This window comes from Lonchura striata, chromosome 6, assembly GCF_046129695.1.
Source record: "Lonchura striata isolate bLonStr1 chromosome 6, bLonStr1.mat, whole genome shotgun sequence".
Classification (NCBI taxonomy): Eukaryota; Metazoa; Chordata; class Aves; order Passeriformes; family Estrildidae; genus Lonchura; species Lonchura striata.
Genome location: NC_134608.1, coordinates 53,937,221 through 53,964,174, shown reverse-complemented (window position 1 = coordinate 53,964,174; position 26,954 = coordinate 53,937,221). Strand labels below are relative to the sequence as shown.

The 26,954-nt window shown below is 51.5% G+C and overlaps 4 protein-coding genes and 1 pseudogene across 5 annotated transcripts; 4 read left to right on the top strand and 1 right to left on the bottom strand.

The window, feature by feature from the left end:
- Positions 1 to 3,756: 3,756 nt before the first annotated feature.
- LOC144246525 (mas-related G-protein coupled receptor member D-like) lies at positions 3,757 to 5,107 on the bottom strand. Its single transcript, XM_077784439.1, is given in 3 exon segments — positions 3,757 to 4,154; positions 4,157 to 4,780; positions 4,969 to 5,107. Coding segments are annotated over 3 exon segments (1,161 nt in total).
- A 2,184-nt stretch (positions 5,108 to 7,291) lies between these two features.
- On the top strand, positions 7,292 to 14,341 carry LOC144246524 (uncharacterized; the record flags this gene model as incomplete). Its single annotated transcript, XM_077784438.1, is given in 5 exon segments — positions 7,292 to 7,391; positions 7,394 to 7,422; positions 8,207 to 8,279; positions 8,282 to 9,032; positions 14,224 to 14,341. Coding segments are annotated over 5 exon segments (1,071 nt in total), but the record flags the coding sequence as incomplete, so codon positions are not given.
- On the top strand, positions 10,542 to 17,487 carry LOC116183720 (mas-related G-protein coupled receptor member A8-like). Its single transcript, XM_077784340.1, has 3 exons — positions 10,542 to 11,562; positions 15,248 to 15,347; positions 15,595 to 17,487. The coding sequence occupies exon 3, from the start codon at positions 15,705 to 15,707 to the stop codon at positions 16,677 to 16,679; it is 975 nt and encodes a 324-aa protein (XP_077640466.1). The 5' UTR covers positions 10,542 to 11,562; positions 15,248 to 15,347; positions 15,595 to 15,704; the 3' UTR covers positions 16,680 to 17,487.
- A 155-nt stretch (positions 17,488 to 17,642) lies between these two features.
- On the top strand, positions 17,643 to 22,521 carry LOC110484930 (mas-related G-protein coupled receptor member H-like; annotated as a pseudogene). Its single transcript, XR_013340204.1, has 2 exons — positions 17,643 to 19,118; positions 20,400 to 22,521. The product of XR_013340204.1 is annotated as a mas-related G-protein coupled receptor member H-like (transcript).
- LOC144246501 (mas-related G-protein coupled receptor member D-like) lies at positions 21,561 to 26,909 on the top strand. Its single transcript, XM_077784339.1, is given in 3 exon segments — positions 21,561 to 22,718; positions 24,714 to 24,786; positions 24,789 to 26,909. Coding segments are annotated over 3 exon segments (1,128 nt in total). The 5' UTR covers positions 21,561 to 22,679; the 3' UTR covers positions 25,805 to 26,909.
- Positions 26,910 to 26,954: the final 45 nt, after the last annotated feature.

Sequence of the window (26,954 nt, the reverse complement as noted above, 5' to 3'; positions counted from 1 at the left end):
GGGCTTTCCTCCTCCCTCCTGGATACTAGAACACTATGGCCAGGAGAGGCAGGGACACTGCCAGGGTCCCTGGTGGAGCGGGGCAGGAGTGGGGCTGTTGGGGGGAAAATGGGCCCTGGGAATGGTCTGGGGTGTTGGAGGTGATTTCAAAAGGGTCAGGAGAGGGTCAGGGGTTGGAGCAGGTCTGAATACCAGCCATCCCAGAGGATAACAGAGCCTCAAAGGCCACACTCAGAGTGAGGCAGCAAGAAAGCTCCCTCAGTGCTGTCTGGGAAAGCTGTGGGATGTGATAGGATGGGATGAGGACGGAGAATGGGGTGGGGATGGGGATGGGGAGCCAGCATGAGCATGGGATGGGGATTGGATTGGGAGCAGCTCAGCTGTGCTTCCTTGGGCCCAAGGCATGTTTTGGCAATGAACATGGAGTTGTTCCCAGATTGGGAGTTGATACACCCAGCTTCTTTATCAGCACTACTGTGAGCACTGGTGAAATTGCAGTGCTGCCAGAACCACCAGCATCCCTCTGCTGCTGGAGGGAGCATGACCTCTCACGGAAGAGAAACAAGGAATGGTAGAAACATATTGGTATAGGGAAGGCAGTCAGACAATGGACTTTCTCTTGGGAAGGAGTGATTCTTACTAGGAGAAAATGAAGAGCCATTCATAAAGTCTTCTTGCTTTGTGGCAAAGAAAGAAAAAATCAAGATCAGTAACCCTAAGGCTGTGGAACTCTGATGTAGCCAAAGTTGTAAAATCACTTCTGACTGCCTTGTGACCTTACTAAGTCTGGGGGGGCAACACCAGCACAGGGCATAGACAGGCCAGTGGGATGGGAGTGGGGAGCTCCTGGTGATCTGGGCACTTTCTCCTTCATGTCACTGACCGGGCAGGAGCCGCTTTAGGACATGGATCCCAAAGGAGCAAGAGGAACCAGGAAGCGCTGCTGATCTGCACAGACCCCTTTGCCTGCTGCTGCCCCACAGGGAACAGGTCAGTGGAATGTTTTCCTTCCTCTCCTCCAGCAGCTGCTCTGTTCCTGCCACCCTCTCCTGGTGACAGCTGTGCCCTCCCCAGGACATCCCTCCTCTTCTCTGTCTGGTACTTCTGTATCCCGCTGAACAGCTTGATGCTCCCACCTCCCTCTCCCAACCCACAATTTCCACCACCCTCCTCCCCTGCACATCTCTTCCTCCCCACTGAATCCATCCTATTGCAGGGAGCTGCTGAGGAGCTGCATGGTCCATCCCTGGATTTCCCAATCACTGACTCTCCATCCACTCTGACCACAGCCAGGACCACATCCCACCGCCTGCTGTAAGAGGCTGTCTGAAACCCCTTCATTCTCCATTTGCCTTCTGATTGCCACGAGGAAGAACCCCTTCCCCCACTGCAGTTCTGGCTCAGACCAGGCAACAGTGCAGGTGCAGCCGCTGTACCGTTACCTTAGCTGTCCGAACGAGGCCTGGCAATAACTTGGCCAGGAGTTGGCATGGATTTGGCAAAGACCTGGCATGGACCCAGCACAGGGCGCCCTGCTGCAGTGCCTACTTCACCCTCCAGCCTTAAACCGAATGAACTGGTGGGGTGACCCTGGTGGTCTCTCACTGAAGACCCCTCACCTGCCTCATTACCACCGTGACAGATGGAGATCGAGAACCCTCTCCCCAGGGACTGAGACTGAGACCCCTACCACAGGGAGTGGGGGAAGTGGTAGTGTGACCACTAATGACATGACTGGTTTTCCTTCAGTAACTTCAATGGACTTATTCTTCATTGTGTTTGTCCTGCCTTGGTGGTTTCACTGGACTCACCTGTTCCCTCACAGCAATATCAATAGACTCTATGTTCTCCTCTTTCTCCCTGGTGGAGTATAATTGGACCCCTGGGTTGGTTAGGACTTTGGAGACTCTCCCCGACACAACAAGACGGATCCCCATCGTCCGGACCAGTGAGGATCTCGCCTGTGTTGGGAGCTATTCCCATTGCCGCCCCCCCCCCACCTCCTCTCTCTCTTTCTCTATCCTTTTATCTCCTTTCTGACCCCACTATTGCATTTTTTGTTTTGGCCCTTAATAAAGGTGCATTTGTTGTCATTAAACTGATAGTCCCTTGTTGTTTGCCTTTTTGCACTTTTGGGATTGGTTTACGAACCATCACGACACCCCCCTACAAGCGGATAGTGACATAAAAGTGGCGTCATGGACAGGATTTCTGTCTGGGCAGAAGGGTGCAGGCTCCCACCTTTCCCCGCGACCCCTGGGGCGACAGAGCCCGCCTGCACCCCTGCTGCTCCCAGCGCTGTCTCTGCCTCCCCACCGCCTCTCCGCCTGTTTCCCTGTGAAGGGGGGTGAAAGGTGTTCTGCGCCAGGGTAAAGTTTCTCGTCGGTCTTCGCAAATCAGGCAAACATGCCTCAAAAAGCATCAGGGTCTGGACTCCCAATGGTGGTGACCAGCCCCCCACCCTCTTTCTGATGGGATTAATGCCGCCCCCCATTTCCTTGGAAAGGGCCCCCACTGTCCTGTTGGCTTGATGGTACCACTCCCCCCTCCACCCCGGGGAAATAACAGCTGCCCAGTAATAGCGATAAGCAGCCCCCACGGTTCCCTTCAAAGTTGCCTCCAGCATAATATTTCCTGGATTTTGAAGCTTCAAGGTTGTTTTATCTTCTGGGGATAAGTGTTCTTAATTTTTGACGGGTCTTACCACTAACTCTGTGCATCATCTGCAAACTCGATCCAGAGACATTTCACATGGGGACGTTCCCAGCGCCTGGGGTCTTCCTCCTTCCCAGGTCAAATTTGAGGTGACTTGTCTCTGCAGAGATTTAAGCTGTCAGTTCAGGAATCCTTCTCTGGCCATGCTGGTCTTCTCAGTCTGGGTTTTGGCGTCTAGTTCATGCCCTTCTGGAAAACGGGCCCCTTGGTGCTCAGGCTGGGTTGATGGTCTGGGCTCCAGTCCTCCGGGCTTGTGGCCTCAAAGACTGCCCACCCAGGGCTCCCAGTTATGACGGAATCTGTGGTATTTAAATGATTCCGAGATTGTGGAAAGTCTCTGTTTTTCAGCCCCGCTTCCAAAGAAGAAGTCGTAAGTCGTCTGTGCTGGTTTCAAGGTTGTTTATTCTTGCTTATCTCTAACATGTTCTGCGGCCCTACCACAGGTCTCTCCTGCAGGGCAGTGTGTGGGGTTCTCCCCTCAGCAGGATATTACAATCATTAAATACCAGAAACTACCTGTGCTGTATTTACAATAATGTGCCAATATCTGTCACCTACCTTGAACAGTGTGTCTCCAGGCTAAACCAACAGAAGAATGCCAACACCACAGTAAAACATGGAAGACATGAAGAAGAAAAAGGACAGGACATGCCAAATTTCCTCCATCTTGTTCCCTTTGAACCCCTTATCTAGAATCCTAAAATTCTACTTTTGCACTCATTCCACTCTAATTTTTACCTATTTCAAACACTCAGAGCTAGTGATTCATCCTGTAAGATTGAAAAATCTTTTCCATTGACAGAGATCAGAGACAGTGTCTCTGGGGGCTCTGTACAGGGGGGTTCCTGACATCCTGCCAGGGTCTCAGACCTTCCAGGGCAGTCAGAGGGATGCCCTGGACTCCCACAGTTCCATGGGGAATAAATACAGGTGAGGAACAGAACTGAGCATGGTTACGCTGCATGGAGTGCCCTTGTCTCCATACTTCAGGCTTTCTCTGAGGTGCCACATCTCCAGAAGTGCCTCATGTGCAGAAGTGCCTCAGAGAGCTGTCACCTCCACCACAGTGTCCCCAGGGCCGTGGCTCCCCTCGTCACTCTGAGCTTTCTCCTCAAACACCCTCCGCAGAGCGACTCTAACGGAGCGCTGGAAGCAGCGCCGCCGGCAGCTCCCCACCAGCACGTAAATCACCGGGTTGACGGAGCAGTTCAGAACTGCCAGCAAAAAGGAGGTGTGTTCTGGGAATAAATCGCCAGAATCAGGGAGATGGAGGAAAACGTCCACTGAGAAAGGGATGCTGAAAGCGAAGAAGAACAGCAGGACGTGGAGCAGTATGGCCACAAAGAGCTTCCCTGGCTGCTGCCTCCGGGAGCCACAGCGCAGCTTGAGGAACAGAAGCAGGTTGGAAACCAACATCACGAAGGACAAAATCAGGGAAATACAAAGACAACACCTGCAAGGATCGTCTCAAACTTTTCAGTAAAACTGAGGTAGACAGAGGACACCAAAACCCCTGCGAGGGCCCAGAGGGCCCCGCTGACGACGCCCGAGAGGTGCCGGGGACGGTGGCAGCGGTACCAGATGGGGCAGAGGACGGAGACGCAGCGCTCCACGCTGAGGGCTGCCAGCAGCCCCAGGCTGCTCAGGTCAAACAGGTGGCACAAGAACCCCAGGAAAAATATAAAGTATCTATAGTAAAAAATAAAAGGAAACAAAGATATGCAAAATGTTTTTAAGGTCAGAAAAGCCAACATAATCAGGAGAAACAGAAGGAGCAGGGAGAAGTCAGCAACAGCCAGATTCAGGATGTAGACAGTGAAAGGACTCTGCTTTGTGTGGAAGCCCAGGAACCACACGACCACCCCATTCCCCACCAGCCCACAGAGGGAAATCCCCAGGCACACCCCTGCAAAGGCAATCAAGGTGTAGGGAATGCTCGAGCATTGAGATATGATATATTCCTCCAAGTCCATAGATCCGTAAAGTGTATAGTTTGTTGTGCTGTTCTCCTCCATGGTGAATGATCTTGCTCCCAGCAGCTGCCTTCTCCCTTTCCCTCCACCTCCTAGGGAGAGAGGGGAAACCTGAGGGAAATAAGGGACGTCAGCATTCCCAGCACTTCCCATCTGTCTGCACAGTCCCACACCAACCCCGGGAAGAACCCTCACCCCTGTAGTGACCAGGACAGGCTCCCAGCCCTCCAGCCCTGACCCTAGACAGGAATCTCCCACCAGTCCATCCCTGGACTCCTACCTCCAGTAGGAACAGCGCTGTCACAGCAGCACCAGGAGAAAGGATTTGGGGATGGCTGCTGGAACCACTGGTTCTGCTTCAGCTTCAGCTTCAGCCCTGGTGCCTGGGTGCAGCCCTTGGCCCAGAGACCGCATCCCATGGTCAGAGCCTCCCCTCACATTCTACCCAGTTCTGAACTGCTCCCTCAACCCGGTGATTTACGTGCTGGTGGGGAGCTGCCGGCGGCGCCGCTTCCAGCGCTCCGTTAGAGTCGCTCTGCGGAGGGTGTTTGAGGAGAAAGCTCAGAGTGACGAGGGGAGCCACGGCCCTGGGGACACTGTGGTGGAGGTGACAGCTCTCTGAGGCACTTCTGCACATGAGGAACTTCTGGAGATGCGGCACCTCAGAGAGAGCCAGAAAGATGGGAAAACATGGCTCTGTACTCATTCCTGTTCCTGTATTCCCCATGGAATGACCCTCATTGCCTTAGCCCCAAGGAATAAACTCTGCTATACTGATCATTTTCATTTTGTTACTCCCCCTAAATCAGATTCCGATTTCTGCCTTTTGTTGCTTTTCAGTGTGGTAACTCTGGGCCCAAATTTTACTGAATAAACAACATCTGGGCTTTGCTGCACAGCTTGTCACTGGTAAACAGTGTCCAAAAATGGCTCACTTACTTGTTTTTCCCCATTCTAAGGCCTCTGGCTTGTCTGTGAGGAGGTCAGGTATCTGTCTCATTCCAGAGCTCTTCCTAAGGCTGGTGCCTGCTATGGTTGAAATGAGCTGTCTGTTGACAGTTCCAAGAGCTCTTCATTCCTTCTGGGAAAAGCAGTTTGTGTCTGGTCCCTCTTAGAAACACTAACTATGAAATCACGTCTTTGAATGAGTGCAAATTATCCCCCATCATTCAGCAGGAAGATTTTTAGGACCCTGCAGGACAAAACCTATGACTTCTGCTTCAAATCTATTTTTCCCACATGTATACTGCAATTTCAGTGACCCTGGACTTTCACCATGCAGTTTCCAAGAGGATTCATGCAATAATCAATTCTGTGCCTGAGATGGAGCACAGGAACAGAGCAGAGGGATGACTTAGGATTTCAGTAATGTAATTTCTGCTGAGAAGAGGCAAATCAATGCTGCTCTCCTGGCTTTAATCCTTAGAAAGTTGCAGGTTTCCTCTGAGTCATCTTCCACACTCCCTTGGCAGTCAGACAGCAGCCTACAGTGAATTCAAGGAACTCCTAGAAAGCTGAGGTGAGATGATGCCAACCCAGGCTGACATGTGCCTCAGGGATTTGGAATGCTTCTGCTGGAAACTGCCGGCCCTGGGACCAGAACTGTCACCTCTCTTCCCTGCTGACACCATGTTTGTGTCCCCAGCTATGGAATCTCAAATCTCCCACAGCCCAGCCCCTTCATGATCCAGGAGATGATGGGGCTCCAGGAGAGGTAGAGAGGGACCTTGGACAAGGGCATGGAGTGACAGGACAATGGGGAATGGCTTCCCACAGACAGAGGATGCGTTCAGATTGGATATTGGGAAGGAATCCTTCCCTGAGAGGGTGGTGAGGACCTGGCACAGGTTGCCCAGAGGGGTGAGGTCAGGTAAAAACACAAATGCTCCCATGTCTGAGGAGGAGGAGGAGGATGAACCCTAATGAAGGGCTGGAAAGAGAATCACAGCACCCCAAAATCTGGTCCCTAGTAGCTTTCATTGCACCATCAAGGGGATTGGCAGTAATTAGGGTGGGCTTTCAAGTGCCGGTAACCTGGCTGCAAGCAACTGAGTGCTGTCCTTCCCTCAGGCTGTGGCAGCCTGCAATGGAATGACAGAAATAGGATTCCCCAGCTCAGATGGCTTTCTTGGGACCAGGGAAGGTTTTGGCAATGATCCGAGACCTCTTCCCAGAATGGGAGTTGTTTCTGAGAAGCAGCCAAATGCTTCAGCAGTGCTGTGAGCACTCGCAGCACTGCCAGCAGCCCAGTGCCACCAGCACCAGCAGCAGCTCTCTGCTGCTGGAGGCAAAATGACCCCTCAGGGTAGGGAAATGAGGAATGGCAGAACCTGCTGAGAGAGGGAAAGCATTTGGAGAATGTCACATTGGGAAGAGTGTTTCTAGTCAGGAGGAGATGAGGAGCCACTCAAAGAAATCTGCATGTTGAGATATTTCCTCTCTGGCAGCAAAAACTTCAAGACAAACAGCTCTGAGGAAGTGAAATTCTGACGTAGCCAAAGATTAAATTTCCGATTGTCCCACCAAGCCTTGCGAAACAATTAAGGAACAAGGAACAGAGAGGAGCCAGCAGGACAGCAGTGAGGAGCTCCTGGTGATCTGGGCACTTTCTCCTTCATGTCACTGACCTGGCAGGAGCCGCTTTAGGACATGGATCCCAAAGGAGCCAGAGGTTCCAGGAAGCGCCACTGATCTTCACAGACCCCTTTGCCTGCTGCTGCCCCACAGGGAACAGGTCAGTGGAATGTTTTCCTTCATCCCTGCCCCACCTTCCTCTCCTCCAGCAGCTGCTCTGTTCCTGCCACCCTCTCCCAGTGACCCCAGTGCCCTCCCCAGCTCCTCTCTCTTCTCCTGTGCATCCCAGCTGTATCCTAATACTGAACTGGGCCTGAACAAACTTTATAACATATTGCAAAGCATTTGGAAGCAGAAATTCTTTAGCTGCACAAGACATAGAAGGATCACTTCTTGTTTTGTGTTTATGGTGAGACTTTACAACAGGTTGTTAATATATTATAACCACACGTAGGCAATGAAAAGTGTTACTTATCTAATGCATAAAACACCATTTTCCTAGAACTCATTTCCATGCATCCACCTCTTCCTGGGAATCCTTTTATGATCCTGGAGGTTTATTAAGAGGGGTCTCTCTGGTGGTCATATTCAATGAATGCTGCCATGTTAAAGGTGACCTTGCCTTGAACTTTTCCTCTGGCCATGCAATGTTGCTTCTTGTTCCAGAACTTGCCCCAAAACCCCTAAAGGCCTCCTTCTCTGTTTCTGCATTGGTTCCTGCCATGTTTGTCATCCTGTCTGCCAGCCTTTACATCCTCTTATCTTTTTTGCCACTTGACTTTTGAACAACTACAGAAGAACTGACAAGTTTTATTCTCTATGTTATTTATCAACCTCCTCCCAAACCAGCCCGACCCTCCCACCGTCCTCTCACACCCCACCATTTCCACCTCCCTCCTCCCCTGCACATCTCACTCCTCCCCACTGAATCCTTCCCACTGCAGGGAGCTGCTGAGGAGCCTCATGGTCCATCCCTGGATTCTCCAAGCACTGACTCCCCATCCACTCTGACCACAGCCAGGGCCACATCCCACCGCCTGCCCAGCATCCATCCATGGAGGTGACCACCATGTCCCTGCCTGCCATCTCACCCACTGATGGAGATGATCCGTGTGAGGCAGATGTCCCCAGTGTGGCCATTCACAGTGTGACACTGCTCATCTGCCACTTTGGGCTGGCTGGGAACGGGGCTGTGCTCTGCCTCCTCCAACTTAAAATTTGTAACTCTGACTTCTTTGACATGGCTTTCGTTGACTTCCTCTTCCTTCTCCTCACATTGCCCTCCACCCTGCTCTCCCTGGTGGAGGACCTGTCCTGTTCTACAATCATGCCCCCGCTCTACCTCAATATTCATTACCAGTTATCGGTGATCACCTGCTACTGGGGGCTCTACTGGCTGATGCCCGGTGGCACTGTGTACTACATTGACAATCTCTGGCAGCTCTGCTGCCGCTCTGAACTTCCTCTGCACATGTTTAGGGTGGTGGACGTTTTCCAACGCTGGGCCTTCTTTACTCTCTTCACCTTTTTTCCCATGGTGACATCCCTGTGCCCATCACACTACCAGGACCACTGCCAGACAGCTCTCATCTCCATGTACACCATCATCCTGCTCCTCTTTGTTGCACCCATGGTCATTTCCAGCACAATCGATTTCATTAAGGCCAAGTGGGGCTCCCAGCAGCAGCAAATCAAGAGGCGCGACATCGTTACTGTCCTCATTGTGCTCCTCACTCTCCTCCTCATAATGTGGAATTTCCTGCTGTCTAGGTTTGACAAGACAGGAGTCTGTGAAAGAGGGCAAAGCCTCCTGTGCAATGGAGAACGGCAAACCCCCCTCCCTCTGAATTACCAGGATCTTTAAATTAAAAGGCTCTCAGGCAAAGATGTGGGAATGGGTGTAACAATTCTTTACTAGGAGAAAACTAGACAACAATTTAAAAAGGCAAATGCAATCGGTACAAACAAAAACAGTGAAAAAGTCCAGAACCTGAGGATTCGGGGTGCCAGTACCAGTCCTGCTGGGATGATTGCTCCCCTTGCAGTGGTTGATGAACTGCAGCTGCAGTGGTGATCTTTAGAAGGGTATAGTTTTCCTCTGAAGATCTGGTGGCAGTGGGGCCGGTCTTCCTCTGTGCCGGGGTTGCCTCTGAGCTCCGCCGCCGTCGCCTCAGCGCGCGCCGGCTGCTTCGCTGCGAGTGCCGCCGAAGAGAGCTGCTTCTCTGGGAATCCCGCGAAGAGAGAGAGCCAGCTGCCTCTCTCCCCAAAAAGCTACCCCTTTATACAATAATAGAGTGCTTGGCTTCCCCCTCTGGGTGGGACCCCTCACAATAGGATGGTGTTACATTTACCAGCCCGGCAGTGAGTCAGTCAATAGTGTATAAACAAACCATTGCCTCTACAGGGCAAACCATTGTCTCTGAGAGAGATAAATAACAAAACCTGCCCAACAGGTTTGCCTTCAACAGATGGCAAATAGAATACAAGCTTATCTTACAACCCAGGACACCTGCAGAAGCTCGGTTACATCACTGTGCCATCCCAGATGGTTTTCCTGCTTAACTGCATCAACAGCAGCTTCAAACCCTTCATCTACTTCTTGGAGGGAAGGTGCTGGAGGCCCTGCTCTGTGGGGTCCCTTCAGCTCTCTCTCCAGAGGGTCTTTCAGAAGCCAAAAATAAAAAAGCCTGCAGAAATGATGCCCCCAGGGACACGGGGGTCTGAGCCTGCTGGTCTCTTCCACTGCTCTGCTGAAGGACCCCAGGAGAGTGACAGAAAGTTTCCTTAAGTCTCCTGATTAAACAATATCCACAGGATCACCCTCCCCATGGTGGTGTATTCCTGCAGAAGTAGGGAGCAGGAGCATTGCCTTGGGTGATTTTTGGGGGATGCTCTGCAGGGAGCACATTGGAGTATGGCTTTCCTCCTGCCTCCTGGATCCACACGGCTCCAGGCAGTGCAGCTGGGCTCAGTGCTGTTCCCCAGCTCTATTCCCCATGGAATGACCCTCATGGCCTCAGCCCCAGGGAATGAACTCCATCTCCTTTGGCTCAGCAGATGAGTTTCATGTTTTTTTCAGGGAGCTCTTGCTGGCACAGCATGGGATATGTTAAGCCCTAGGGACACAACCAGCACGGGGTGGCACAGATTTCCCAAATTCCTGCAGGACTGATGCCTCTCAATAGCAGGAGAAGGGTTGGCATCACATGGAGCATCCTTCCCCTTCTGTCCAGCAGAGCCAGCCCTGCATTCCCGGCTGGTGGGAAGGGACACCAGGTAGGGCTGCAGAGCTGGGGAGGGACAGCAACATTCCCTTATCCTTTCAAAAGGAATTTGTCATGTTCTCTAATTCCAGAATTAAATCCTTCTGACTAAAGTGCAGGGTCAATAGTGAACTCCCTTGAAGCCTTTGGTGCCTGTGACCAAAAAGAGCTTGAAACACAGAAATTCCCATCACCGGATTCTTGGACCATTGAATTGCACAGAAATCGGGGTTATGCTGCTCTTCTGCAGAATGGGGCCATCCTCTGCTTCCCCAGCATCAATGTCCAAGGAAGCCCCTGACCACCTCCATCCTGAGCCTGGCCATCCTCAGGAGGAGCTGAACAGAGACTCTGCAGAGCAGCTTCAGCCACAGCCCAGCCTCTGCTGATCTTTGCATTCTGTAACCAGCCCTAAATTAAGTTTGCATTTATGTCTTTGATTCCAATGTGGTAAAGCTGACCACAGAAGTTGTTGAATAAACAACATCCAGGCTTCAGTGCAGAGCCTGTTCCTGGTGAACAGAGTCCAAAATGGCTCATTTCCTTCTTTCCTTATTTTATCCCGTTCCAAAGCCTCTGCCTTGTCCGTGAGCTGGGCAGTACCTGTCTCATTCCAGAGCCCTTCCTAAGGCACATGCCTGCAATGGTTGGGATGATGCTGGCAGTGCCAGGATCTCCTCATTCCTCCTGGGAGAGACCTGGGCAGCAGCCACAGCTCTTTTTCAAGGGGAAGTTATCTCTCCTTTTCCCACTGCCTTAAATCCAGGGGAAAACAATGTGCCAATGCTTCTGGAAAGGGAAGTGAAAGGGAAAGCCATGGATGGTGAGTCAGGCTTTGGAGACACACATGAGGTTAAACACCTAAGGAGCATTTATTAACAGAGCTGTTAATAACTAACAGAACACAGAGACTTTGACACCTGAGAGGGTTTTTCTCTCCCTGTCTTCCTTTTTCCTGTCCATTGCAGAGTAGAAACATTCCATGGTGCAACCTCTTGTCCAGGGAAGAACAACTCAGCCAGGGGCTTTCTTTCAAGGTAAGTGCAGGAGGATCATGATCCTTCAATGTATTTTTTTTTTTTACTTTCCAGCACCTTCCTTGTCTCCAGTGCCACCCAGGCCACTCCCTACCTCAGCTTGATGTTTGCCATGGAATCCTAGAATGGTTTGGGTTGGAAGGATCATTAAAACAATCCTTCTCCAACTCACAAGACAGGCCACAGCCCCAAACTCAGCGTGGGTTTTGGGGAAAGCCTTCCAGGGGCCTTCCCAAACAGCTGCATACTCGCCTGCACAACAAAACTCAGTGTGAAGCCTCCACAGGGTATTCCCATATGTCAGGAGATGCTGGAGATGGACAGGATCTGCCCAGAAATCATTCTGCACTGCTGTGCCGAGATTTCTTACCCACCTGCATGCTGTTTTTCAGCAAACAAAACAACAAAATCCAGAGAGAAAAGCTCTCAGCTTGGTGACTCAATTTTACAATTCCACAGGGTAATAAGGTTCAATTCTGAGACAGAGAAAGCTTGGCCCTGTGGAACAGGAAAGACTCAATGCAGTGATTTCAAAGCAACAGGTTTCCTGGGTGCCACTTCCTATAGCAGAAGGGTTGGAATGAAATGATCTCTAAGGTTCCTTCCAACCCAAACCATTCCATGATGATTCCTCACGTCATTCCACATCCATTCCAGGCAGGAGTTCCCCTGCTGTACACAGCACCAGCTTGACAGAGCTCAAGGAGCATTTGCACAATGCTCTCAGGCACAGGATGGGATTGTTGGGATGTCCTGTGCAGACAGGGGCTCAGCTTAGTGATCCTTGTGGGTTCTTTCTAACTCTGGATATTTTATGGTTCTATATTATGATGCCTCTATTTCATGATGACTCCACTTCATGATGATTACAGTCTTGTCCCCATTACTTAGCTCCGGCACATCCTCAAAAGGCCTCTGGAAGGCAACACCAACAGAGGGGGTGAATTCCTTTGCACAGCTCCCAGCCAGGAAGTAAATCAGAGGGCGGGCACTGCTGTTGGCCAAGGAGCAGGAGCACAGCCCCATTCCCACCATTCCACACAGGCACAGCAGCAGCAGTAGCGTGGCAGGCACTTTGCTCCAGTGCCTGTTGTCACTCTCGCTCCAGTTGTCGTGGTTCTCCTCATTCCAGATTCCTTTGGATGCCTACCCACCGGGCTGGCTCCAGCAGGCAGGGCTGGCTCCCTCGCTGGCAGGGGACAAAGTGCTCATTGTGACACCTCTGCTGCTTCTCCTTGCCCCCACACAGCTGGAGGGGTGATACAGAGAGAAACCACAACAACACTGCTGTCCCCCAAACGTGGCTTTTCCCATCTTTTCCTACTCACAGCTTCCATGGGGAGCAGCACAGGGAGAGGCGAGGGACAGGACAGATGGCAAGTAGGATGTTGGAGCCTGGTCTGGTGTGCCTGGCAGAAAAGTCAGGGACATACCTCCTTCCTGGCTGTGGACAGGACAGAGCTGGAGGAGGATAACAATTGGAGAAGGAAAAGATTGCCCATGGAGATAGCAGAGAGCAAATGGCTTTGGGATGGATGTGACCTGGACTCTCAGGTGTCTGTTGAGATCACTGAGCTGCTGGAGGATTCCTTCATCAGGACACTCCTTTGAATATTCCCTCCATTTTCCCACAGTATTTATCACTTTTAATTCCCTACAAATCTCAATTCTCCGCCCAAAATTCATCACCAGGCTCCACCCAATGTGGAGCCACTGATTAAGCTGAACGAGAAGAGTCTGACCTTGTTTCCTCTCACAGCCTGGAGAACTTCACTGTAGTGCACTCACATCTCCTCACACACCCCAGCTGCTGTCCCTGGGGCGGGATCTTCAGGAGCTTCCCTGGAATCGTCACTTGGGAAAGGGGAGCGAAGCCCGCGGGGCGAGCCCGAGCAGCGTCCGGCGCGGGCTCTGTCCAGCTCCTGCCACAGCCCCCTGTTCTCCGTGCTGCCTCGTGTTCTCCAGGGCTCTCACAAACAGGGAACTAGTTCAGAGCCTGGGACGGGATCAGGGCTCTGCTTCCCATCTGCTCTTCACTCTGTCCAGGAACTGAGGAACAGGAGAGAGCCTCAGCAAGGAGACCTAAGGGAAAAGCAGTTTGTCTCCAGGTCACCTTCCTCTTCTGTTTTTAAAGCAACTCCAGTCCCAAAATCTTGTCCTTTTAACTGCCTGAATTTGCCACATCTCATTCCTGGGGTGGCTCCTTAGGACCCTGAAATATAAATGTCCTGTGAATCTTTGGTTTCTGGTCCAAATTCCGTTTTCCCACTTGTATACTGCAATTTCATTGGCACTGTACCTTCCCCATGCAGTTACCAAGAGGATTCTGCAATAATCAATTCTGTGCCTGAGATGGAGCACAGGAGCACAGCAATGTCATTTCTGCTGAGGAGAGGTAAATCAATGCTTCTCTCTTGCCTTTATTTCTGAGAAAATTTTAATTCTGAGAAGGTTTCCCCTGAGTCATCTTCCACACTCCCTTGGCAGTCAGACTGCAGCCTACAGGGAATTCCAAGGAACTCCTAGAAAGCTGAGGTGAGATGATGCCAACACAGGCTGACATGTGCCTCAGGGATTTGGAATGCTCCTGCTGGAAACTGCTGGCCCTGGGACCAGAACTGTCACCTCTCTTCCCTGCTGACACTATGTTTGTGTCCCCAGCTATGGAATCTCACATCTCCCACAGCCCAGCCCTTTCAAGGGCAAACACTTCATGATCCAGGAGATGATGGGGCTCCAGGAGAGGTGGAGAGGGACCTTGGACAAGGGCATGGAGTGACAGGACAATGGGGAACAGTTTCCCACGGACAAAGGATGGGTTCAGATTGGATATTGGGAAGGAATCCTTCCCTGAGAGGGTGGTGAGGACCTGGCACAGGTTGCCCAGAGGGGTGAGGTCAGGTAAAAACAAACTAATGCTGCCATGTCTGACAAGTATGAGGATGAGCCCTAATGAAGGGCTGGAAAGAGAATCACAGCACCCCAAAATCTGGTCCCTAGTAGCTTTCATTGCACCATCAAGGGGATTGGCAGTAATGAGGGTGGGCTCTTAAGTGCTGGTAACTTGGCTGCAAGCAGTTGCTGTCCTTGTTTTGGGCTGCGAGAACCTGCTTTGGAATTACAGAAATGGTAATGCTTGACTCCATTGTGGTCCTTTGGGCCCAGGGGAGGTTTTGGCAATGATTCTAGAGCTGTTCCCAGAATGGGAGTTGTTTCTGAGAAGCACCAGATGCCTCAACAGCACTGCCGGCACTGCCGGCACTGCCAGCAGTCCAGTGCCACCAGCACCAGCAGCAGCTCTCTGCTGCTGGAGGGAAAATGACCCCTCAGGGTAGGGAAATGAGGAATGGTAGAAAGCTGTCAGGAGAGGGAAGGCAGTTGGAGAATAGGATATTATGCAGGGAAGGAGTGGTTCTCATCAAGAGGACCATGGAGCCAGTTGCAAAATTCTTCACTTGGACATTTAAACAAAGCCACTTCCTCTATGACAAAGAAAAAAAATTCAAGATAATTGAGGGAATGGAGCTCTGATGCAGCCAAAGCTGTAAAACCACTTCCACCTGCCCTATGACCCCACTAAGCCTTGCAAAAGGACAGGACAGGCCACACAGAGGAGCCAGCAGGACAGCAGTGAGGAGCTCCTGGTGATCTGGGCACTTTCTCCTTCATGTCACTGACCTGGCAGGAGCCGCTTTAGGACATGGATCCCAAAGGAGCCAGAGGTTCCAGGAAGCGCCGCTGATCTGCACAGACCCCTTTGCCTGCTGCTGCCCCACAGGGAACAGGTCAGTGGAATGTTTTCCTTCCTCCTTATCCCAAACTTCCTCTCCTCCAGCAGCTGCTCTGTTCCTGCCACCCTCTCCCAGTGACCCCAGTGCCCTCCCCAGCTCCTCCCTCCTCTGCCTTGAGCTTTCCATCCACAACCCCTGCCGAACAGCCCAACCTTACTGCCTCCCTCTCCCAGTCCACAATTCCCACTGCTCTCCACCCCTGCACATCTCACTCATCCCCACTGAATCCTTCCCACTGCAGGGAGCTGCTGAGGAGCCCCATGGTCCATCCCTGGATTCTCCAAGCACTGACTCCCCATCCACTCTGACCACAGCCAGGGCCACATCCCACCGCCTGCCCAGCGTCCATCCATGGAGGTGACCACCGTGTCCCCACGTCCTGCCTCACCCACTGAAGGAGATGATCTCTGTGAGGTAGATGTCATCACTGTGGCCATACACAGTGTGACACTGCTCATCTGCCTCTGTGGACTGGCTGGGAACGGGGCTGTGCTCTGCCTCCTCAGCCTGAAAACTGGTAATTATCGCATCTTTAACCTGGCTGTTGCTGACTTCCTTTTCCTTCTTTTCACAGTCCCCACCAGCCTTCTCTTCCTGGTGGAGGACGTGTCCTGCATTCCTATCTTGCCCCTGCTGTACCAGCATTTCTTTTTCCAGCTCTCCGTAGTCTCCTACTACTGGGCATTATTCCAGCTGATTCCCATCAGCAATGTGCTGTATACGTACAAGCTCTGCAAGCTCTGCTGCCGCTGCAACCTTCCTGAGCGCCTGTGGTTGGTGGTTGGAAGTGTTCAATACTGGGCCTTCTTTGCTCTCTTCACTGTCATTCTCACGGTGACATTCCTGTGCCCATCACATGAGCAGGAGCACTGCTGGGCAGCTCTCATCTCCATGTACACCGTCATCCTACATCTCTTTGCTGCACCCGTGGCCATTTCTTTCTCAGTTGACTTCATTAAGGCCAAGTGGGGCTCCCAGCAGCAGCAACCCAAGAGGCGCGACATCGTTATCCACCTCACTGCCCTGTTAACTCTCCTCCTCAGCTTCTGCCATTTCCTGCAGCAGCTCGGTTACATCACTGTGCCATCCCAGTTTTTTTTCCTGCTCACCTGCATCAACAGCAGCATCAAACCCTTCATCTACTTCTTAGTGGGGAGTTGGAGGACAGGCAACTCCAGGGGGAGCTTCATGGGGCACTGCTCCACGGTGAGCTGCTGGAGGCACTGTACAGTGGAGTCTCTCAGGGACTCGCTCCAGAGGGTCTTTGAGAAGCAGAAAGAAGAAACAGCCTGCAGAAATTATGTCACCAGGGACACGGGGGTCTGAGCTGGTTGATCCCTTCCACTGCTCTTCTAAAGGACCCCAGGAGAGTGGCTGAAGGTTTCCTTGAGCCTCTTGATTAAACAATATCCACAGGATCACCCTCCCAATGGTGGTGTATTCCTGCAGAAGAAGGAAGCAGGAGCATTGCCTTGGGTGATTTTTGGGGGATGCTCTGCAGGAGGCACATTGGAGCATGGCTTTCCTCCTCCCTCCTGGATCCACATGGCTCCAGGCAGTGCAGCTGGGCTCAGTGCTGTTCCCCAGCTCAATTCCCCATGGAATGACCCTCACGGCCTTGGAGCCAGGGAATGAGCTACATCTCCTTTGGCTCAGCAGATGAGTTTCATGGTGTTTTCAGGGAGCTCTTGCCTACAAAGCATGGGATGTGTTAAGCCCTGGGGACACACCCAGCACGAGGCATCGGAGATTTCCCAAATCCCTGCAGGACTGGTGCCTTTCGATGGCAGGAGAGGGGTTGGGATCACATGGAGCATCCTTCCCAATCTGTCTGGCAAAGCCATCCCTGCATTCCCAGCTGATGGGATTCCCAGCTGATGTTGACGGCAACACTGCAGCTGAGGCAGCCAATGGGTGCCCTTATTCTGTTAAGTTCCGTGTGGCCTCGGTTTGGTTTCAGTTATGTCAGATTGAGATTAAAGGTTTAAAATCGGCCGATTTTTACCAAAAAGTGATCTTATTTGGATGCATTAGAAGGTCCGTGTTGCTTTCTCCAACTGCTACACAAATTGAACACAGAATTTCTTGAATAAACAACATCCAGGCTTCAGTGCAGAGCCTGCAAATCCTCAAATCTTGTATTCTGAACTGCTTGAACTTGTCCCATCTCATTCCTGGGGTGGCTCCTTAGGACCCTGCAATATACATGTCCTGTGAATCTTTGATTTCTCATTCAAATCCCATTTTTCCACTTATATGCCTCAATTTCAGTGGTATTGGACTTTCACCATGCAGTTTCCAAGAGGATTCATGCAATAATCAACTCTGTGCCTGAGACAGAGCACAGGAACAGCAGAGGGATGACTTAGGATTTCAGCAATGTAATTTCTGCTAAGAGGCAAATCAATTATGCTCTTCTGGATTTAGTCCTTAGAAAGTTCCAGTTTTGCAACTTGAGTCATCTTCCACACTCCCTTGGCAGTCAGACTGCAGCCTACAGGGAATTCCAAGGAACTCCAAGAAAGCTGAGGTAAGATTATTCCTACCCTGACACGTGCCTCAGGGATCTGGGATGATCCTGCTGGAAACTGCCGGCCCCGGGACCAGAACTGTCACCTCTCTTCCCTGCTGACACCATGTTTGTGTCCCCATCTATGGAATCTCACATCTCCCACAGCCCAGCCCTTTCAAGGACAAACATCATGATCCAGGAGATGATGGGGCTCCAGGAGAGGTGGAGAGGGACCTTGGACAAGGGCATGGAGTGACAGGACAATGGGGGAATGGCTTCCCACAGACAGAGGGTGGGTTCAGATTGGATATTGGGAAGGAATCCTTCCCTGTGATGGTGGTGAGGACCTGGCACAGGTTGCCCAGAGGGGTGAGGTCAGGTAAAAAAACCACAAATACTGCCATGTGTGAGGAGGAGGAGGAGGAGGAGGAGGATGAGCCCTAATGAAGGGCTGGAAAGAGGATCAAAGCACCCCAAAATCTACTCCCTGGAAGCTTTCATTGCACCATCAAGGGGATTGGCAGTAATTAGGGTGGGCTCTGAGTGCTGATAACCTGGCTGCAAGCAACTGAGTGCTGTCCTTCCCTTGGGCTGAGGCAGCCTGCATTGGAATGACAGAAATTGAATTCTCAGCTCAGTTTCATTTCTTGAGGCCAGGGAAGGTTTTGGCAGTGATCCCAGATCTCTTCCCAGAATGGGAGTTGTTTCTGAGAAGCAGCCAAATGCTTCAGCAGTGCTGTGAGCACTCGCAGCACTGCCAGCAGCCCAGTGCCACCAGCACCAGCAGCAGCTCTCTGCTGCTGGAGGCAAAATGACCCCTCAGGGTAGGGAAATGAGGAATGGCAGAACCTGCTGAGAGAGGAAAAGCATTTGGAGAATGCCACATTCGGAAGAGTGTTTCTAGTCAGGAGGAGATGAGGAGCCACTCAAAGAAATCTGCATGTTGAGATATTTCCTCTCTGGCAGCAAAAAAGTCAAGACAAACAGCTCTGAGGAAGTGAAATTCTGACGTAGCCAAAGATTAAATTTCCGATTCTCCCGCCAAGCCTTGCGAAACAACTGAGGGACAGGGAACAGAGAGGAGCCAGCAGGACAGCAGTGAGGAGCTCCTGGTGATCTGGGCACTTTCTCCTTCATGTCACTGACCGGGCAGGAGCCGCTTTAGGACATGGATCCCAAAGGAGCCAGAGGTTCCAGGAAGCGCCGCTGATCTGCACAGACCCCTTTGCCTGCTGCTGCCCCACAGGGAACAGGTCAGTGGAATGTTTTCCTTCCTCCCTGCCCCACCTTCCTCTCCTCCAGCAGCTGCTCTGTTCCTGCCACCCTCTCCCAGTGACCCCAGTGCCCTCCCCAGCTCCTCTCTCTTCTCCTGTGCTTCCCAAATGCATCCTAATGCAGAAATGGGCCAGAAGAAACTTTCTAACATAAGGAAAAGCATGAGGAAGCAAAAATTCTTTACCTGCACAAGACACTGAAAAATCTCTTCTTGTATGTGAGACTTTACAACAGAGTATTAATACATTGTAGGCATTAATAAGTGTTGCTTATCTAATGCATAAACACCATTTTCCTAGAACTCATTTCCATGCATCCACCTCATCCTAGAAATCCTTTTATGATCCTGGAGGTTTATTAAGAGGGGTCTCTCTGGTGGTCATATTCAATGAATGCTGCCATATTAAAGGTGACTTTGCCTGGAACTTTTCCTCTGGCCATGCACTGTTGCTTCTTGTTCCAGAACTTGCCCCAAAACCCCTAAAGGCCTCCTTCTCTGTTTCTGCACTGGTTCCTGCCATGTTTGTCATCCTGTCTGCCAGCTATTACATCCTGTGAGAAACAGCCATCCACTGTTTAAAATTTTTAAACGTGTATTAAACCTTAACAAAAAAACACAGCAAAAGGACTGAATAAGGAGAAAGAGGTTGGGAACTTCCCTCCTGGCTGCCTAACATGTGGCTGGCTCATGTTCAGGATGGATGCTTCACCTTTGATACCGTGGTTGGATTGCATCAGCTAACCCTGCCCCCCCCCCGCCAAAATCTGTCAGTCAGCTCTTCTTTGCTGTTTATTGCTGGAGCTTGCTTTCCTGCAGCTTCTTTGGAGGGTAAGTTGTTCTCATGCTGCACACCCCCACCCCAGCAACAAGCTTTTGTGCAGGCCTTCTTTCTACCTGTCCTAGATGACTCAAGATCTCTGATGGCAACAGTACAGAGGGGGGAAAGCGGACTATGGGGAGAACAGGGGGCAGCTAAACAACAGACTAAATAACATAATTATACCTCAATAAAGCTTCTCTTAATATTCACACAGTATTCATCCCTTAACTGCCAGAGCAAATCATCTCATGATCTGTCTATAACACATCCTTTTAAATTCTGGCCACTTTTGAACGACTTCGGAAGAAGTGAAAATGCTTTTTCTCTATGATATTTGTCAGCCTCCTGCCAAACAGCCCAACCCTCCCACCCCACCATTTCCACCGCTCTCCACCCCTGCACATCTCACTCCTCCCCACTGAATCCTTCCCTCTGCAGGGAGCTGCTGAGGAGCCTCATGGTCCATCCCTGGATTTTCCAAGCACTGACTCCCCATCCACTCTGACCATAGCCAGGGCCACATCCCACCGCCTGCCCAGCGTCCATCCATGGGGATGAGAACCATGTCCCCCCCTGCCATCTCACCACTGAAGGGGACAGTCTGTGTGAGACAGATGTCCCCAGCGTGGCCATAGACAGTGTGACACTGCTCATCTGCCTCTGTGGGCTGGCCGGGACCAGGGCTGTGCTCTGGGTCCTCGGATTCTGCATCCAGAGGGACACCATCAAACCCATCACTGCCTGCATCCTTGGCCTGGCCATCATCAACTTCCTCTTCCTCATCTTCATGGTCCCCTCTGCTCTGCTCTTCCTGCTGGAGGATTTGTCCTGCTCTGCCATCATGTCCCCAGCATACATAAGCTTCCTTTTCCTCCTCTTGCTGATTTTCTACCATGTAGGGCCATACCGGCCAGCAGCCATCAGCATCGTGAGGTGCAGGTGCATCCTCTGCCCACGTGGGCTCTTCTGCCACCTTCCCCAGGACCTGTCAGGGGTGCTGATGAGTGCCGTGCCCTGGGCCCTTTCCATCACTGCCATCGCTGCCATTTCTGTGGTGACTTCCCTGTCCAAGTCACAGGAACACAAGCTCTGCTGGGGGCTCTCATCTCCCTCTACATCCTCTACCTCCTCGTCTTGGCTCCATCCGTGGTTATTTCCAGCACAATCCCCTTCATTCATTTCAAGGGTAGCTCCCAGATGCAGCAATTCAAGAGGCTCAACATCATTGTCTTCCTCGCTGTGCTCCTCACTTTCCCCCTCAGTCTCTGGAATTTCCTGCAGCAGCTCGTCTGCACCACTGTGTCTCCCAGGTTGTTCTGTTCACTGCATGCACAGCAGCATCAACCCCTTCATCTTCTTCTCAGTTACAAAATGCTGGAGGTGCTGCTCCATGGAGTCCCTCAGGGAGTGCCTCCAGAAGGTCTCTGAGGAGCCAGAAGGAAACTCTGCCCACAGGAATGATGCCAGCAGGGACACAGGGGGGCTGAGCCTGTTAAACCCTTTAGCTTCTCCTATGCAGGACCATGGGGCAGTGGTTGAGAATTTCCTTGAGCCACCAGATTATTAAATATCCATTATATCACTCTCCTCTGTATTCCTGCAGGAGAAGGTAGCAGGGACATTGCAAAGGCCATGTGTGAGAAATGCTCTGCAGGAATCACATTGGAGCATGGCTTTGTTCCTCCCTCATGGGTCCTAGAGCACTGTTCCTCAAACAGATCCTTCCCAACAGGACTGTGATTCCAAAATTCCCCCTGGCACCTGGGTCCTGCATCCCTCTGAGGTCTAATATCAATAAACAGCACCGTGAACCCTGAGCTCCTTTGCCCCCTCTGCCAGCGCTTCCCGGCTTCTCCTGGCTCCTGCTGCCAGCCAGGAATGTGGCTGGAAGGAAGGGACAGAGAGGTTATTAGCCAGGAATTTTGTGATTGTTTCGAAATTTCATAGTGAACTATGTTTAATTACTCAGAGCACATTTGACTATGGTTTTTTAGCTGGTTTTGATTTAGATTTGTGTTGTCTGAGTGTCAGTAGAAAACTTTGTGATCAGTACCCCTTAGAGAACTTACTCAATAGTTGGAGAACAAAATTCAATAAAGTATTTTTTAACAGTTAACATATAACTAGAAATTAATTGAACATCATAGAATGAGAATGATATCTTGAGGGAATTAGGAATTCAGAGGCCTGAACACACCGGAAGACTTGATTCATAAATTGCAAGAGATAAATTGCAATGGCAATAAGAGAGCCATTTCCTAAGCTTGTAAACCTCAGAAAACTTAATCAATGGTAACTGTCTAACCAAGACATCAAAGTTAATAAAACATTTTTTAGCTGGGAAAAAAAAAAAAAAGAGGTTATGTATTAAACTAAGAGAGACAACATATTTTGGTAGTAATTAAAAGAAACAAAACACTCATACCATGAAATAATAAATTGGGAGCACTTTTGGAGTATGTATAAAAAAGTCTTGGCTATTACGGTGCATAAAAATGCCTGAAAAATGTTGTTTCTTTGAACATGTCTATGATAAAAAAAATTTCCAAAAAGCTCACAATTTTGACTCAAAATTGTAACTAGTCTATAATGCTTTTACTGTTAGACTAAAACTTCTTGGTTTCAGAGGGGACACACCCATGGCTTGTGCTCTCTGGTGCAACCTTGACCCCCAGTGCCCCGAGCTGGGCTGGCACCGGCACAGCTGGCACAGACACGATGGCCATGGGGCACAGCATTTCTCACTCAGACTGTTCTGTGAGTATCACACCAAAGATCTCCCCAGAGATGTTTAGTTTTTAATTTTGTGAGCCAGATGCAAAGGTCTCTCAGCCTGCAGAAATTCCTCCTCTCCACTCCTTTCAGTTGCCCCCTCAGCAGGCTCCGATGGTGCAGCAGCAAGGAGAGGAAGAGGCCGTGGTCCTCAGCACGGCCACCCCCTTCCAGGAGCAGGGTGGCACCTGTGTTTGTCACCATGGGCTCCACGGGGCATCGCCCTGCTCCCTGTGGCTTTGCTGAGGTCACCAGCCCCACCACATCCCACACCTTTTCTCCAGCCCCACCACATCCCACACCTTCCCACCACATCCTCCCACCAGCTCCATCATATCCCACACCTCCCACACAACCTCCCATCCCACTCCCCATGCAGCCCACCCACATCCCATCCTTCCCAACTCTCCAAGCCCCATGCCTGAGGCTGCAGTCCCTCCCCACGGGCTGCTCACCCCAGGCTGCCCTGTAAGGCTTTGGGGCAGTGTTTCTCTTGCAGACGCCCCTCCCGTGCTTCATCCCTGCTGTTCAGCCCCCCAGCCTCCTTTGGAGAGAAACAAGAGGCAGTAGAGGGATGGCTCCACTGGTGTTTATTGGGGTGGAGAAGCATGGAATTGCCAGGAGGAGTGGAAACACTGCTGGGGGTCCTGAGTGGGGCAGGAGAGGAGTGGGGATGTCAGGAGGGAAAGGCAGCCTGGGGGGAATTTCAAGAGGATGCCAGAGGGGGGCTGGATCCCTTAGGATTTTAGCCTTTATATTTTTCAAATCCTGTACTGCATTAGTGCATAACTCTGAACTCCATGGAAATGAAATTGTTAGTTAACTGTCTTCACATTTTGGTCAGAAAAACAATCCCTCCAGACCTGAAATTCAAGGACACTCTATGCCTCAAGCCTCAAAAGGTATAGACAAAAGTGAATTGGGTGGGGAGCAAACTGGGGGTAAATGACTTCATTACCTGAAGCTGTAATTGCAGGATTAACCCCTGATTTGTAAATGGACCAAACTTATATCTGTCTGAAAATCTCGTGACCATTGTCCATTTGGGGTATGGCCCTCTCAGAGGCTTTGACTGCCCAAGGGGTACCTTTGGAAGGCCTTTGATAAATACCTGCTTTCATTCTCTTCACTTTGTCTGGCCTCTGTTCTAGGAAGCCACGCCAAGGCATCAGGCAGGCAGGGGCTGGAGGGGGCAGGAGGGGTCTGGGTGCCACCAATCCCAAATCTCCCACTGGACGGCAGCAGAACCCAACAGGCCACACTTGCAGCCAGGGAGTGGCCTTGACTGGGAAACCAGCGGGATGGGATGGGAGGGGATGGGACGGGATGGGGCGGGATGAGGAGTGGGGCAGAGATGGGGATGAGGAGTGATACCAAAATCAGCCAGAATCAAGCTCCTAACACCAACTAATGGTGTTACCGAGGGAAGTACAAGGCAGCAGGACACACAGAAGGATCTCTACTTTACAACATGCATTTTATCCATTATAACAATACACAGGCATTAAGAAGTTTTTCTTATATAGTACATAATCACCCTTTTCCTAGAACTCATTTCCATACATCCACTTCCCACTGAGCATCATTTCATGGTCCTGGAGGTTCATTGAGGGGGGCTTCTGGAGGACGTATTCACTGATTGCTGTGATATTAAAGGTGACCTTGCCTTGAACGTTTCCTTTGGCCATGTGCTCTTGCTTCTTGTTACAGAACTTGCCCCAGAAATAATGTGTGCCTCCTTATCACTTTCCCCAGTGGGTCCAGCCACATTTATCATCCTGTGTCCACACCTTTACATCTTTTAATCTTTCTGCCCAGTTAGTCTTCAAGGAACTTCAGGGGAGTTGAAAATGTTCATTCTCTCGTATTTATCAATCCCCTGCCATACAGCCCAACCCTCCCACCGTCCTCTCCCACCATTTCCACCGCCCTCCTCCCCTGCACATCTCACTTCTCTCCACTGAATCCTTCCCACTGCAGGGAGCTGCTGAGGAGCCTCATGGGCCATCCCTGGATTCTCCAAGCACGGACTCCCCATCCACTCTGACCACAGCCAGGGCCACATCCCACCGCCTGCCCAGCGTCCATCCATGGAGGTGAGCACCGTGTACCCTGTTTTCACCTCACCAACCGACGGACCTGGTCAGTGTGAGATCAATGTCTCCAGCGTGGCCTTACACTTTGCGACGCTTCTCTTTGGTGTCTGTGGGCTAGCTGGGAACGGGGCTTTCCTCCGGCTCCTCCACATTAACCCCTCCACCGACTTCGTTTTCAACCAGGCCATCACCGACTTCCTCTTCCTTATCATCATGGTCCCCTCGACCGTGGTCTTCCTTGTGGAGGAACTGTCCTGCTCTGCTATAATGGCCCTGATGTATTTGAGCTTTCTTTTTTACCTCTCACTGTTCTCCTACACCATGGGGCTCTACCGCCTGACATTCATCAGCTTTCAGAGGTGCAGGTCCATCCTCTGCCTGTTTTTCTGTGGTTGCCAACTCCCTGAGCGACTGCTCTTGGTGATGATGACTGTCCTGTTCTGGGTCCTCCTCTTTGTTGTCACCGCTGTCAATCCCACGGTGACTTCCCAGTGCCAGTTACACGAGCAGGAGCAATGCCATGTGGCTCTCACCTCCATATATGCTCTCAACCTCTTCCTATTTGCTGCACCCGTGGTCATTTCCAGCACAATCCTCTACATTCATTTCAAGGCTGGCTCCCAGCAGCAGCAGCAACACAAGAGGCTCGATATTGTTATTGTCCTCGTTGCACTCTTCAGTCTGCCCCTCAGTCTCTGGTCTTTCCTGCAGCAGCTCGGTTACACAGCTGTGCCCTCCCAGGCAGTTTTCCTGCTCACCTGCATCGCCAGCAGCGTCAAACCCTTCATCTACTTCTTGGTGGGGAGCTGGAAGAGAGACTGCTCCATTGGGAGCTGCTGGAGACACTGCTCCATGGAGAACTGCAGGAGGCATTCCACTGTGGAGTCCCTAAGGAAGGCGATCCACAGGGTGTTTGGGGAACCAGAAGAAAACACTGCCTGTGGAAATGAGCCCAACTCTGATGCAGAGGACTGAGCCTGTTGATGCCTTCCACTGCACTGCTGAGAGACCCCTGGACAATGGCTGAGGAATTCTGTGAGGGACCTGATCAATAAATCCCCACAGGATCACCCTCCCTGTGCTGGTGCATCCCCCACCCCCTTTCCAGCCCGCACTGGGCTCTGATCCGTGCTTGGGAGGCCTCAGCCTTGAGGAGCAGCCCCTGGGCTCAGCTCCTCTGGCGCTGATCACAAACACCCTCTGCTCCCAGGAACTGCTGCTGTCCAACCACCTCCTGGGCTTTTATCAACAGCCTTGGCAATGCTTTCACTTCCCTGGATGCCACAGCATCCCTGCTCTCACGCTTCCACAGCGAGTTGCCGGCCCCCAGGGTGGCCGGAGTGAAACATTGCTGTGGCTGAAGCCCATCCCTTGGGCCCTGTGAGCAGGGCCAAAAGGAGCCCCTTGGAGCTCTCCTGGTTCCAGCAGCGCTGAGCAGAAGCTCCCTGGCCCTGGGGCCTCTCCGAGCTGGGATCTCTCCGTCTGCTGCCCTCGGGTGATCCCCAAGCGCCGGCGGCTCCTGGGCCGATCCCCCAGGGCTGGAGGCCCAAGCCTTGGCACGGTGAGGAGATGCCAAGGGATCCGCAGGGAGCATTTCCCTGCCTCCCCGGGGAATTTCTCACAGGCACCCTGCACTGACTCTTCCTGTCTGTGTGCACACACGGGAGCATCTGCTCTGGCAAATGTGGGGAAATGCTGCTCTCTCAGCTGCTCAGTGCCTGAGACACCTCCGTGGGTCAGGCCTGGCAGCAAGGTTAAGGCCTGAGATACCATTGCAGCTAAATGCAGAGGAAAACAGAGCCTCACTCAGAGCGAGGGAGCAGGAAAGCTCCCAGAGTGCTGTCTGGGAAAGCTGTGGGATATGATAGGATGTGTTGAGGATGGAGAATGGGGTGGGGATGGGGATGGGGAGCCAGCATGAGGATGGGATGGGATAGGATAGGGAGGAGCTCAGCTGTGCTTCCTTGGGCCCAGGTCATGTTTTGGCAATGATCATGGAGCTGTTCCCAAACTGGGATGTGATACACCCAGCTTCTTCATCAGCACTGCCAGCACTTGTAGCATTGAAGTGCCACCAGCACCACCAGCATCCCTCTCCAAGCACTGACTCCCCATCCACTCTGAC